The sequence below is a fragment of the Hyperolius riggenbachi genome, chromosome 1, assembly GCF_040937935.1.
Source record: "Hyperolius riggenbachi isolate aHypRig1 chromosome 1, aHypRig1.pri, whole genome shotgun sequence".
Lineage (NCBI taxonomy): Eukaryota > Metazoa > Chordata > Amphibia > Anura > Hyperoliidae > Hyperolius > Hyperolius riggenbachi.
This window is the reverse complement of record NC_090646.1, coordinates 612,138,010-612,153,238: the sequence shown is the minus strand read 5'-3', so window position 1 is coordinate 612,153,238 and position 15,229 is coordinate 612,138,010. Positions and strand designations below refer to the sequence as shown.

At 47.8% G+C, this 15,229-nt stretch overlaps 1 protein-coding gene across 2 annotated transcripts; it reads right to left on the bottom strand.

Moving 5' to 3' along the window:
* Positions 1-592: 592 nt before the first annotated feature.
* On the bottom strand, positions 593-14,813 carry KGD4 (alpha-ketoglutarate dehydrogenase subunit 4). 2 transcript variants are annotated; one of them, XM_068271802.1, is made up of 4 exons: positions 14,732-14,813; positions 9,101-9,164; positions 4,628-4,848; positions 593-863 (listed from the first exon to the last, which is right to left on the bottom strand). In XM_068271802.1, the coding sequence occupies exons 1-4, from the start codon at positions 14,780-14,782 to the stop codon at positions 846-848; spliced, it is 354 nt and encodes a 117-aa protein (XP_068127903.1). In that variant the 5' UTR covers positions 14,783-14,813; the 3' UTR covers positions 593-845. The 2 variants fall into 2 exon arrangements, with proteins under 2 accessions (XP_068127903.1, XP_068127904.1); XM_068271803.1 differs by having other exon boundaries at positions 4,628-4,836.
* Positions 14,814-15,229: the final 416 nt, after the last annotated feature.

The following is a 15,229-nucleotide window of genomic DNA, read 5'->3' as shown; positions in this document are numbered from 1 at the left end:
TCAACTGCGGTCGTCCCAAAAAGGTTAAGAAAGGAGATGCGGATTCTTAAATGACTTCCAATGCGAGAAATATTAAACAGATTTTACTTACCTGGGGCTTCTTCCAGCCCCTAGTGGCCCGGGTCCTCCCTGTTCCGATTGGCCGCCGGTAAAGATAGGGAGCCCGCCTGTGGGTTGGCTCTTCTGTGCCCACATCATCTGGCACAGTAATTGTGCGCAGGCACAGATGACCCAACCTGCTACCAGCAGGACAATGTGGAGGGCTGGGGCTGCGGCGTGGGACTGAGACTGCTGCTAGGGGCTGGAGGAAGCCCCAGGTGAGTATAATCTGTTTAATATTTCTCGCATCAGAAGTCCTTTACATTGTTTGTACAAGTCCAGTATTGGCCTGTGTAAAAACCTCATGCTTTCAGATGGTCAGTGTCCTGTGATTTCTCCAATAACTTGTAGTTTTATTATTTTTAGCACATACAGATTACTCAGATTTATCTTCGTTTTACTTTGAACTCTGTATTTTGACAGATGCCCAAGTAAAACATTTGAGAACCATTTAAGAAAGAAAAAGGATTACAAACAAGAAAATGACTAAATATTACAAACAGAGTCATTTAATTGTATAATTGTATTCATACAAAATGTAAGTACACATTATTCTACAGTTGCTTCTTTCAGAAGAAAAGCTTTTGTAGAAAAATTAAAGAGAGCACAGAAGTTGAGAACTTCCAAAGTGTGGGAAGTTTTTCCTTTATTAAATCTAATAGTTTACAATTATGTAGAGTTGTACAGTTGGAGAAACACTTGGTAACATTTGGATACTGGCACCGGTGCAGCACGCCTTCTGGTCTTCATTCAGGACCTCCACGCTGAAATGAACAAAGAAAGACAGACTATTTATCAAGTAATATTACTCGCAGGGTGTCTGTACTCTTTGGGCTTTGATGATTATACTTTTTATTTCTTACTTTTATTCAACCAGCAAAATTACATACGTGTCTCTCAAAAGATAATAAGACGATGTACAAGAGGCATTATCGTGGGGAAAAAAAAAAACATTTCTCAGCTTTTATTTACATTTGAGCAAAAAGTGCCCAGCCCAAAATTATTCATACCTTCACAAACTGTCACAGTCTGTGGAAAAATCCAAAGTTCTATACCATTCCAAATAGTCCAAGCTGTTTTAACCTCCTGGGCTCGTCCATGACCGCCGGAGGGCGCCGCTCAGGCCCCGCTGGGCCGATTTTCATAATTTTTTTTTTCAAAACACACACGCTGCAAGCACTTTGCTTGTTGTGTGTTGGGGACGATCGCCGCCGATGTGCCGCTACCCGCAGCGTAACGTGCCCCCCCCCCCCCCCGAGACCCCTGCGCAGCCTGGCCAATCAGTGCCAGGCAGCGATGAGGGGTGGATCGGGACTCCGTCTGACGTCATCGCGATCGTTGTCATGGCGACGGGGAAGCCCTAAAGGAAATCCCGTTCAGAACGGGATTTTCTTACGAGGGTATGCGCCGGCAGCGATCGTAAGGTACGGGCGGACGCCGCAGGGAGGGGGGCATCATGTAGCTAGCGCTAGGCTAGCTACATGATTTAAAAAAAAAATATTCAAAAAAAAACCTGCTGCGCCGCCACCCTGGCGCATTTAATAGAACGCCAGGGTGGTTAAAGCATCCTAACTACCCTGATTAATTGGGAACAGCTGTTTTATCAATTCAACAGGTGAAGAACAGCAGATCTCTGCAGTTAGTTTGTGGACAGTCATGGCTAAGACAAAGGAGCTCAGTGAGGACCTGCGACTGCGCATTGTGGCTGCTCACAAGTCAGGAAAGAACCACAAGACCATTTCTAAAGGTTTTCGAGTTCCTGTGGCTACAGCGCAAAGTATTATTAAACAATACAAGATATTCCACACTGGAAAATCTCAGAGGACATGGTAGGAAGCCAAAAGTGACACCTGTGCTGGCCAGGAGGATAGTGAGAGAGGTGAAAAAGATTCCAAGGATCACCACCAAGGCCATCCTGATGAATCTGGGTTCTGCTGATATCTTAAGGCAGACAATCCAAGAGACACTGCACATTGCTGGGTTCCACAGATGCAGACCAAGGAGGACACCACTTCTCCAGATAAGGCACACAAAAGCTCGCTTAGCCTTTGCAAATGCTCATCTGGACAAAGAAGAGGACTTCTGGTCTTCTGTGTTATGGTCAGATGAAACTTGAAACTATAAATTGAACTGTTTGGTCACAATGATATTTCCTTCATTTGGTGTAAAGAAGGAGAAGTCTTCAACCCAAAGAACACCATCCCCACTCTCAAACATGGTGGTGGGAACCTAATGCTTTTGGGGTTGTTTTTTCAGCCAATGGACCAGGGAACCTAATCACAGTAAACGACAACATAAAAAAGAGCAATACATGAGGATTCTCAACGACATCATCAGGCAGTCTGCAGAGAAACTTGGCCTTGGGTACCAGTGGTCATTTCAGCATGACAATGACCCAAAACACACAGCAAAAGTGGTGAAGAAATGGTTAGCAGTCAACAATATTAACATTTTGGAGTGGACCAGCCAGAGTCCTGACTTCAGAATCTATGGAGGGAGCTAAAGATCAAAGTGATGGCAAGAAGACCCTCCAACCTGAAAGATTTGGAGCTCATTGCTAAAGATGAATGGGCAAAAAATACCTGTGGAGACATGCAAAAAGCTGGTCTGCAATTATAGGACGCGTTTGATTGCTGTAATAGCCAATTAAGGCTTTTTTGCTTAATTGTAAATAAAAGCTGAGAAATGTTTTTCCCCCACAATAATGCCGTGTGTGTGTGTGTGTGTGTGTCTCTGTCTGTCTGTGTGTGTGTGTGTGTGTGTGTGTGTGTGTGTGTGTGTGTGTGTGTGTGTGTGTCTGTGTGTGTGTGTGTGTGTGTGTGTGTGTCTGTGTGTGTCTGTGTGTGTCTGTGTGTGTGTGTGTGTGTGTGTGTCTGTGTGTGTCTGTGTGTGTCTGTGTGTGTCTGTGTGTGTCTGTGTGTCTGTGTGTGTCTGTGTGTGTCTGTGTGTGTCTGTGTGTGTCTGTGTGTGTCTGTGTGTGTCTGTGTGTGTCTGTGTGTGTCTGTGTGTGTCTGTGTGTGTCTGTGTGTGTCTGTGTGTGTCTGTGTGTGTCTGTGTGTGTCTGTGTGTGTCTGTGTGTGTCTGTGTGTGTCTGTGTGTGTCTGTGTGTGTCTGTGTGTGTCTGTGTGTGTCTGTGTGTGTCTGTGTGTGTCTGTGTGTGTCTGTGTGTGTCTGTGTGTGTCTGTGTGTGTCTGTGTGTGTCTGTGTGTGTCTGTGTGTGTCTGTGTGTGTCTGTGTGTGTCTGTGTGTGTCTGTGTGTGTCTGTGTGTGTCTGTGTGTGTCTGTGTGTGTCTGTGTGTGTCTGTGTGTGTCTGTGTGTGTCTGTGTGTGTCTGTGTGTGCGCGTGCGTGATTTAAATAATTGGCAAGTGTCTCTGCGTCCGTTTTTGTCACTGTGTCAGTGCTTTTTAGCACTGCACATGTGCAGGGACAAGACGCAGAGACGGTGGCGAGAGCCGGAGGACGGGACCAGAAGGGGCGTGCGTGTGCGGGCGGTGGGTGTCGTTCGCATGCGTGCGGCGAAGTAATGACAGACCTAGCCCATTTTTAAATGGCCTATGGTGACTAGTGTGTGTGTGTGTATGTGTGTGTATACTCCATCCATGCAGTTGTATGCATCTGTACAAGGGAGAATGGACTGTTCCACGCTGAAAATTGTGATCAGAACTGCAAACACGATGCAGTTGCGATTTTCTCTATTCACATAGCACACAATAGTGTGATCAGGTGGGTCTTCATGGTGCGATTGAAAAAAAAAAAAACAAAAAGGAAAAAGCGGGAAAGGTTAAATTGGGAGATCGAAAAAAAAGATTGTATAACACCGCATTTTGCTATGCAATTTTCTAAAGTTACCATTGGTTTAAACATTGCAAACGCAGGAAGAATGAAAGAGGGGGCCACACTAGAAATCACAAATCACTAAAAGGACAAATTAAGCAAGAGGTATATGGAGGCTGCCATATTTATTTCCTTTTAAGTAATGCCAGTTGCCTGGCTGTCCTGCTGATCCTCTGCCTCTAATACTTTTATCCACAGACCCTGAACAAGCATGCAGTAGATCAGGTGTTTCTGACATTATTGTCAGTTCTGACAAGATTAGCTGCATGCTTGTTTTTGGTAGGATTCAGACACTACTGCAGCCAAACAGATCAGCAGGGCTGCCAGGCAACTGGTATTGTTGAAAAGGAAATAAATTGGAAGCCTCCATATCCCTCTCACTTCAGATGTCCTTTAAAGAGAACCCGAGGTGGACAGATGAAGGGCAGATGGGACACAGAGGCATGTTCTCTGCCTCATGACATGCCTCTGTGTCCCCCACCGCCGCTCTCTGAACCCCCCCCCCCCCCCAAACTGGTACGTTATAGCCGGCCCCCCGCCCCCTTCTTTTAAAGCAGAGAGGATGTTCTGAGTTCAGGTCTGCTTTAAAAGATTTAGAAGCCAAGTATTCAGAGCAGAAAACAAATCTGACATGCCGAGCCGTCTGACACCTCATGCATGGCACAGAAGCACCAATGCTGTGCAAGCCTCACTTGTATATAATCCATCTCCTCGCTGGACACAGGTTTTCTCCTGTACTTCTGAGGTAGAGTTTTCAGCAAGTCACTAGTGTCTGGGGTTCCTGACGCTCGCCGGAAGGGTGCAGGGCTATGAACTCCGGGGGGATTCTCACTTGCAGCATGTTGTGCCGTTGCGGACGGTGTGGAGAATGGGAAAATCATGGACTTTAAAGCTTCCTGAACTGAAAACAATGCTTTATGCATTAAAGAGAAAGGTCAAACAGTAACATAAATGTACACATTGAACACACACAACTTATCTTGCTAAACATCATGCTGGTACTGTGTTTTTAAAGAACAATTTACATTCATACATAATTATGTCACCAGTGGTCGAGGAAGACAAAAAGGAACACTACTCACTTTGCAAAGAATCTGAAGACATAACAAAAGTTGTTTAGGTCATACCTTTAATCAAGACCACCTGCTTTTATGCAAGCACCAAGGTGAGAAATAATTACTGCTGAGTAAGGGCCGGTTCACACAAACGTTTTCATGGTGGTAAAGCTGCAGCATTCATCATTTAACGGATACCCGAGACAAGCTGCTTAAAGGGACACTTAAAGGGAACCAGAGAGGATGACACATACATACCTGGGGCTTCCTCCGGCCCCATATGCACGGATCGCTCCCACGCCGCCCTCCTCCGCTGCCTGGATCCGCCGCCACCGGGTCCCGTCATTGCCGCGAGTTGGCGAGTCGGCCGCGGCCAATTCTCCGCATCACAGGGTGCTCTCTCCATACAGATTCGCATGCGGTTGCCTACTGCGCAGCCGCATGCGTACGTGTATGGAGGGAGCCCCTGTGATGCGGACAATTGGCCGCGTCCGCCGGAAGTGACGGGCCCGGTACCGGCGGATCCAGGAAGCTGAGGACGGCGGCGTGGGAGCGATTCAGGCTTATGGGGCTGGAAGAAGCCCCAGGTATGTATGAAGTCTTTTCCTTTTTTCACCCCCCCGTTCCTCTCTGGTTCCCTTTAAGTCAAACAAAAAAAATGAGTTTTACTCACCTGGGGCTTCCAATAGCCCCCTGCAGCTGTCCGGTGCCCTCGCCGTCTCCCTCCGATCCTCCTGGCCCCGCCGGCAGCCACTTCCTGTTTCGGTGACAGGAGCTGACAGGCTGGGGACACGAGTGATTCTTCTCGTTCCTGGCCACAATAGCGCCATCTATGCTGCTATAGCATATATCATATACCATATAGCAGCATAGAGGGTGCTAATGTGTCTGGGAACGCGAAGAATCACTCGCGTCCCCAGCCTGTCAGCTCCTGTCACCGAAACAGGAAGTGGCTGCCGGCAGGGCCAGGAGGATCAGAGGGAGACGGCGAGGGCACTGGACAGCTGCAGAGGGCTATTGGAAGCCCTAGGTGAGTAAAACTCATTTTTTTTGTTTGACTTAAGTGTCCCTTTAATAGAAATGCAGGCTCCAGCAGGTATTGGCAGCAGTCCTCATGCCCACCACTCCCACATTCCCCTTGTAAATGCTATCGTAAGTGAGCCAGGTCATGCACTACTGTGCAAGCGCTGGCCCGCTGGTGCAAGTCTTTGATCATGTTCCATGGTCAGGAGCGCTTTGCACATGTGCACTACGTAATGACTCATAGTGTGCATGCGCAGAGAGCTCCCAGCCAGGGCTTACGCAGTAGTGAGCGACACGGCTGTACCATGGCTCACTTACGGGGCATTTACTAGGGAATGGAGGGGGATGGAGGAGAACAGGGGGAGCAGTGGGTGTGAACACTGCTGCCCATACATGCCTGGAGCCTCCATTGCAAGGAGTTTGCCTTGCGTTTCCTATAAACATTGTACATTCCAGTGAATGGGCAGCCGCTAGCACAATCGGTTACCATCGTTCGCACAAATGCTGCGCTCAATCGTGTCCTTTCCCGTGGTTTCATTTTTGCCCTGGATGCTACATGTAGCCTCAAGATCGGCTTAACGCAGCGCTTCCGTGCCCAAAAAGTAACGCAAAAATCAAACAGCGGAAAGTGCTGTACGAAGATGTCAAATGAGTGAGCAGAAAAGCATTTGAGCGAGATGCCAGGCAGCTGATTCAGATACCCGTCTGAACCAGCCCTTAAAAAGCAAGGGTGGTCATACCAGTTATGGACTTTTTCTCTCCACATTTTATGAACTTTTTCTCTCCACATTTTATGAAGTTTCATAGTTGACAGAAATAATACATGGCTTTATTTTTTAAACAATGCTCCTCCACTGCATTATTTTTACCAAGTCCCATATACTTTGCCCTGTACAGCATGTATAGGAGTTCAGATACTGTTGTATCTTTGCATGTCTGTCATCCCTTAAATTTCTGCTGCAGAGGTTGCTGAAAACAAATATAGCTGCCCTTCCTGTTCGGCATGACAATAGTGAACTGGTTATTCTGAATGTACTCCTTCCTTAGTATGTGGTTGTGTTGGTCATTCCATGACAAACCCCAGCCAAGTAGCAGTCACCAGGGCCATCTTAATTTGCTCACTGGCGATTAGTGCTTGAGCACCAGCACCGTAACTCACTGAAGTTGGCAATCTGCAGCTCTATTATCTTGAATGGAGTATTGGATCACAGGCCACATGACATACAGGAAGTATTCCATGCATTAGAGCCTGCAGGAGGCGAAGTGGATAGACGGGCATCGCTGGACTTGTGCTGGAAACTATGTCCAGAACTGATGCAGCTTGGGGGACAGAGGAGGCACAGAGAGACACAGAGTGGGCACAAAGACACAAAGGGGGCAAGAGAGAGACCCAGAGGATGCAAAGGGGGCACAAAGAAAGACAGGAGGACAGAGGGGGTGCAAAGCTTGATTTGAAGGTAATCGCAAATCAAAATCGCAATTTAGGATAAAAATCGCTCAATTCAATTTTTTCCTAAAATCGTTAAGGCCTAATATGGAGGCTGCCATATTTATTTTTTAGGCAATACCAGTTCTGCTGACACAAGCATGCAGCTAATCCAGTCATGGTTCAGTCCAAAAATCATCCGACTCAAGGTGGGTACACACATCAGATAAAAGTCTTTTGAAAATGAAAGACCACAGACCAATGTTACCCCCTTCCATGTAGTATGAGAGCCATACTCTACACAGTCTATTCCATGGAGCTGAACTCCTCATCGGATAAAAATCTTTGCAAGATGCTGCACACAAAGATGCTGTACACATGCAACAGATCAGTTCCTGCAAAAGATCAGTTCCTGCAAAATGCATTGATAGTCTATGATATCTGCAGATTTCATACACACCTTGTTTAACAGACATTCATCTGCAGATCAGACAATTATCTGCCGATCTGAAGATCCATCCTGGTGGATCTGATCTGCAGATAATTGTCCGTTAAACAAGGTGTGTACGAGATCTGCAGATATAGACTATGAATGCATTTTGCAGGAACGGATCTTTTGCAGATACTGATCTGTTGCATGTGTACAGCATCTGTGTGTGCAGCATCTTGCAAAGATTTTTATCTGATGGGGAGTTCAGCTCCATAGAATAGACTGTGTAGGTAAAGCTCTCATACTACATGGAAGGGGGTAAAATTGGTCTGTAATCTTTCATTTTCCAAAGACTTATCTGACGTGTGTACCCACCTTCAGTTTATGAAACCTCCGACTCCACAGCCCTGTCAGAAACATCTGATCTGCATGCTTGTTCAGGGTCTATAGCCATAGAGGCAGTGAGTAAGCAGGACAACAAGGCAATGTGCATAGTTTAATAGGAAATAAAGATGTCTCATCTCATGTTCCCGTTAAGCGCACAGGTGCAGATTTTCACTGCCAAGGCACAGGACAGAGATTCAGGACTGGCTGTGAGAAGCAAGCCACTGGTGATGACAGCCTCAAGAACACATGAGTGGTGTACAATGGCAGCATGGTAAGAATAGAGTAGTGACCACAGCAGTGGGAGAGCACAGGGAGTGCATGGACAGCTTGTCTTCAATACGTGTTTTACAGTACAGAACTGCTTTAATGTAATTAAAAGCGGAACTCCAGTGAAAATAACATAATGAACAAATGTGCTTCATTTAGTCAGTGTTTGCCCATTGTAAAATCTTTCCTCTCCCCGATTTACATTCTGACATTAATCACATGGTGACATTTTTACTGCTGGAAGGTGATGTCACTGGAAGGAGATGCTGCTTGCTTTTTTGTCAGTTGGAAACAGCTGTTATTTCCCACAGAGTGATGTCAGCACCATGGTCCTGACATCAGACTGTGGGAGGGGTTTCAACACAATATCAGCCATACAGACCCCCCTGATGATGTATTACAGAAAAGGTAAAGATTTCTCCTGGGAAAGGGGGTATCAGCTACTGATTGGGATGAAGTACAATCCTGGGTTACGGTTTCTCTGCATTTCAAAGGTTCAGCACCACACTATGCAGCATGACCATATGCAGAGCTATACAACACACTCTTCTCATGTATTGAAGTTCTGTACACTGACCATTAGGTTTCGGGCTGCTCTTCCTGTCCGGGAACCTTATAGCTGGAACATGGGGCTTTACTACCTAAGGAGGAAAAAAATGTAATGTATTTAGAAGCAAAGCCAAATATTGTTCCAAAAAGTACTTATCAAAACCTGTACAGCTAAATATTAAAGGACAGTCTTGTTCCCTTATTTCAGGTATGACATTCTGAGCAGCCATGTGTTACCATCACAGACGTGCCCTCCAGGAACACATTTTCCTGATCAGAACAGTCTGAATAAATTCCCCATTATTTAGCATTTATATAGCTTCCAACAATGCAATCCCTACCACAGTTATATGTTCATCGTATTCTAAGGGGGAAGCCAACTAAACATATCTGTATCTTTCTGTTTATCTTTCTGGGTTTGGGGGGGGGGGGGGGGTGGCAACCAGCGTACCCAGAGGAAACCCACACACACAAAGGGAGAAAATACAAAATTCTTGCAGACAGTGCCCCGGTTGGGATTCAGACCAGGAGTGCTACCGTATCCACTATGCTACCCAAATGAACGGGAAGTAACTGATCCATTGCCAGATCAGGCTGCTATTGACATGTCCATATGAAGAAGCTAGCACATCAAAGAAGCTCAGCTGTAGCCGCTTGCTGGATGAAAATCACATCTGTGAGTGCAAAGAGGAGCAGAAACTCCCCACTCAACCTTGTAGGTTTACCCTGAAGTGGCAGACAGATTGTTGCCTAGAGCAACATGTGCCTTGATAAAGGGGCCCTGCGTAGCTCCGAAACGTTGGCTTATTTGCAACGTAACAATAAAAATAATTCCTGGATGTGCTAGCTTTTTTTTATGCATATATTCAACAAGGGGCGTCATCCCCTTTTTCCAGCTTCAGCACTCACTGTATGAACTTAAAGAGAATCTGTATTGTTAAAATCGCACAAAAGTAAACATACCAGTGCGTTAGGGGACATCTCCTATTACCCTCTGTCACAATTTTGCCGCTCCTCGCCGCATTAAAAGTGGTTAAAAACAGTTTTAAAAAGTTTGTTTATAAACAAACAAAATGGCCACCAAAACAGGAAGAAGGTTGATGTACAGTATGTCCACACATAGAAAATACAACCATACACAAGCAGGCTGTATACAGCCTTCCTTTTGAATCTCAAGAGATCATTTGTGTGTTTCTTTCTCCCTGCAGTTCTCATGCACTGAAGTTTCAGGCTGCTCTTTTTTCTCCTGCAAACAGCTTTGCCCTTGTCTGTAATTCTTCAGTATGTGAAAGCCCAGCCAGCTCAGAGGACGATTTATCCAGCTTGTAAAAGATCAGAGAGAAGAGAGAAGCTGCTCTAATCTAAATAATACACAGGCAGTGTGCATAGAGCGGCCTGGAAGGGGGAGTTCATATCAGAACCACAACACTGAAGAACTTGGCAGCCTTCCAGACACAGGCTGACAAGGGAAAGATACATTGATTTATTACAGAGACTGTGATAGTAGAATTTGCTGCAGTAAGCCAGAACACATTAGAATAGCTTTTGGAATTTGTAGGATGATAAAAAACAGGATGCAATTTTTGTTACGGAGTCTCTTTAAAGGACAACTGAAGTGAGAAGTAAATGGAGGCTGCCATATTTATTTACTTTCAAACAATACCAGTTGCCTGACAGTGCTCCTGGTCTATTTGGCTGTAGTAGTGACTGAATCACACATGAAACAAGAAAGCAGATAATCTTGCCAGATCTGACAAAGTCTGAAACAGCTGATCTGCTGCATGCTTGTTCAGGGTCTAGGGCTGAAAATATTAGAGGCAGAGGATCAGCAGGATAGCCAGGCAACTGGTATTGCTTAAAATGAAATAAATATGGCAGCCTCCACATACCTCTTGCTACAGTTGTACTTTAAGTGGAATCCTTTAGTGTGTACAAGACAAAAACTTTGTAAACCGTTATTGACATGTGTGAGGTCCATTTTAGTTGGCGTGAAATTGAGGTAGAATGATCATTAACCTCCCTGGCGGTATGCCCGACACAGTGTCGGGTTAGCCGCCGCAGGGGATCGCATGGCCCCGGGAGGATTTTTGCCCATAAAATGTTAATTATACCTTTCAGCTAGCACTTCGCTAGCTAAGTATGCCCCCGAAATGGCTCTGGTCTCCTCTGATCGCCGCTGATCACCTCCGCAATACATACCCCCCCATGGATCCCGCAACGCCGCAGCCTCCCAATCAGCTCCCGGCTTCGCTATGGGGAGGATCGGGACTGCGCATGATGTCATGTCCGATCGTCGCCATAGCGACAGTGAAGCTGCTTGGAGAAGCTGCGGCTCTCGCGGGATCATGGACGGGTAAATATTACCGGCAGTGATCGGGGACATCAGAGGGGACCGGAGCCACTTGGGGGGCATACTTAGCTAGTGCAGTGCTAGCTGAAAGGTATAATTAACATTTTATGGGCAAAAATCCTCCCGCGGACGCAGTCATGGAAACTGCGTAACGCCAGGGAGGTTGAAGAACTAAACGACTAGTGCCTCACAGATCAATGTACAGCAGAGTCCCGTTATCAGGCAACCGGAAGTCTCAACTAACTGGCATACCTGAGGGATAATGGGAACCTTTTTTGGGGGTCTCTCTGTGGGTGCTGGCAGGCAGGAAACTACTTACCGAGGCTGCAGCGATGTATATCTCCCCGCAGGCTCCTAGTGGCTTCCAGCATCAGTGTACGCTGGCCGGAGTGTCACATGACCCGATGCGAGTCAGCTGACACTCCGGCTTCCGTGCACTGCGGCAGCTGGAAAGCCGCTCCAAGCCCGCGGGAAGATAGAGGGCGACAGCCAGACATTGCTGGAGCCTCGGTAAGTATTTGAGGGGGGAGGGGAGAGGTTTGTGCCATTTCCGCTGGTTGCTCAAGCAAGTGGCTGTATAGAAATGTAATTACCCTTTAACTTGTGAGAGAGCATGTATGCATAAAATAATGGACACTTTCCATGCATTGTAAATACAAATTATCTGGTGCTAGTCTACTTTAGAGGACCCAGCAGGAAACCTCATAGGGAAAATCAGCCAACGTGATTGGGTGAACGGCACCTTCTCCAACTGCTAGGTTTCCACATGGTTGCAGTAAACTACACCAACACTATGGCTATAATTCATAAAGGAGCTGTTGGTAGTGCGGGAAAACACCGTTCTTCTCCGCAACCGGTACTTAAGACTTCTGGGTGGTCATTCATAAAGAAGTTGCCTGTTGCGATACAAGTGCGGAGGTTTTCTGGAGGAAGCTGGCGGTAGCGTGGCGGAAGACATGCGGAAACATAAAAGCTGCCCGATTCCCTCTGTGCGCTCCTCTGTCTGATGCTGCTTGGGAGGTCCGTCCCATTCATTTACACGTAATCCGCCCGCCTATCGCTACTGTCGAGCAAGCGGTATTTTCCTTCCGCATACCGCTTGCTCTAATCTTTATGAATGGACGTGTTTGTTACTTTTTCTAGATTAATCTAGAAAAACTCCGCACAAGGCGGAAATGTATCGCTCTGCATGGGAATGTCAGCTTTTTATGCGGAAAGAGGCTTTATGAATGCAGCAGTTGCCGAGTGGTCGGTAAAGTCAGCGGTATTAAGCATTTCCGCATGCGGAAATGCTTTATGAATGATAGCCATTGTGGCCGATCAAAATGCTTTGTGCTGTAGAGGGACTGCATGTTGTCACCGGGCTGGAAGGCAGGTGAACCATGATGTGACAGGGGGAGTGCAGGTTGTCACCGTGCTGGAAGGCAGGTGAACCATGGTGTGACACGGGAGTGCAGAATGCCACTGGGCTGGAAGGCAGGTGAACCATGGTGTGACACGGGAGTGCAGGTTGTCACTAGGCTGAAAGGCAGGTGAACCATGGTGTGACACGGGAGTGCAGGTTGTCACTAGGCTGGAAGGCAGGTGAACCATGGTGTGACACGGGAGTGCAGGTTGTCACTAGGCTGGAAGGCAGGTGAACCATGATGCGACAGGGGGAGTGCAGGTTGTCACCGGGCTGGAAGGCAGGTAACCCAGTGTGTGACAGGGGAGTGCAGGTTGTCACCGGGCTGGAAGGCAGGTAACCCAGTGTGTGACACGGGAGCGCAGGTTGTCACTGGGCTGGAAGGCAGGTAACCCAGTGTGTGACAGGGGAGTGCAGGTTGTCACTGGGCTGGAAGGCAGGTAACCCATGGTGTGACAGAGGAGTGCAGGTTGTCACTGGGCTGGAAGGCATGTGAACCATGGTGTGACAGAGGAGTGCAAGTTGTCACTGGGCTGGAAGGCAGGTGAACCATGGTGTGACAGGGGAGTGCAGGTTGTCACTGGGCTGGAAGGCATGTGAACCATGGTGTGACAGAGGAGTGCAGGTTGTCACTGGGCTGGAAGGCATGTGAACCATGGTGTGACAGAGGAGTGCGAGTTGTCACTGGGCTGGAAGGCAGGTGAACCATGGTGTGACAGGGGAGTGCAGGTTGCCACTGGGCTGGAAGGCAGGTGACCCAGTGTGTGACAGGGGAGTGCAGGTTGTCACTGGGCTTGAAGGCAGGTGAACCATGGTGTGACAGGGGAGAGCAGGTTGTCACTGGGCTGGAAGGCAGGTGACCCAGTGTGTGACAGGGGAGTGCAGGTTGTCACTGGGCTGGAAGGCATGTGAACCATGGTGTGACAGAGGAGTGCGAGTTGTCACTGGGCTGGAAGGCAGGCGACCCATGGTGTGACAGGGGAGTGCAGGTTGTCACTGGGCTGGAAGGCAGGTGACCCAGTGTGTGACAAGGGAGTGCAGGTTGTCACTGGGCTTGAAGGCAGGTGAACCATGGTGTGACAGGGGAGTGCAGGTTGTCACTGGGCTGGAAGGCAGGTGACCCATGGTGTGACAGGGGATTGCAGGTTGTCACTGGGCTGGAAGGCAGGTGAACCATGGTGCCACAGAGGAGTGCAGGTTGTCACAGGACTGGAAGGCAGGTGACCCATGGTGTGACAGGGGAGTGCAGGTTGTCACTGGGCTGGAATGCAGGTGAACCATGGTGCCACAGAGGTGTACAGGTTGTCCCTGGGATGAATGGAAATGTGACCCTTGGTGTGAGGGGATTACCTGTCCTTCTAGCTCAGGGACTGTATGGATTTTTTCACTCACACCATGGATCACCTACAATCAGGTACAGCCTGCATTAACCCCTCACACCAAGGGTCTCATTTCCCCTCATACCAGGGACAAAGATGCAGACAGTGCCTGTACTGGAAGGCAGGTGATCCAGGATGTGACTGGGGAGCCTGTTAGCCCTTACCTGTTGGGGAGAATAGGCATCAGGAACTTATTATGGAGGGGGTTAGGGATACAAATCAGGACTACTGGAAAGGTTAGGGTTAAGTGTCTGCAATTACATAACATCAATGGAGAGATCAGGAACCATTCACAGAATAGTATATAATAAATATTGCTGTCAGCACTACAGGTTGCCAGAGAGTAACTTGATAGCTGTGCTGGAGTCCCCTCTGCTCTCCCCTGTAGGTCACAGGCTGCCATTGCCCCCGCCGCTCATAGACCAGCACAGAGAGGCAGCCCCGGTGTCACCTCTCTGTTATCACACTGCGGCCGCCTAACAAAGACACCGGGGTGATGACTTTCAAACATCTGCCTCTTCTTACCTGAACGACCCTGCTGGCCGCCGCCATCTTACTGCCCATGGCGACCCCCATAGTTACTTCCGCATCCGGGTAACGAAGGTGAGTAGTCATGTGACCGGTCTAGAGCAGAGACTGCTGGTCGGTCACATGATTCATTACAGCAGCAGCGCGTATAGTAATCTCTCTACCACTGGTGCCTGGGCTATGCTACACGACTACAGTATATACAGTAGTAGTAGTATACAGTGGCGTAGCTAAGGAGCTGTGGGCCTCCATGCAAGTTTTACAATGCCCCCAATTGATACTGCGCACCAAAACCTGCCAATGGCAACTGCAGTCTCAGAGGTGCAAGAAGGGGATTGGGAACAGTTTTTAATGCTTACCACTATTCAAAGCATCTATAGAAGTGATTATTATGAGCACAGGACCAATAGACAGCTAATACTGCATTTGAGGGAAGGCCCTTCCGGGCCCCTCTGGCCCAAGGGACCCAATGCAGTCACAACTTCTGCAACCCCT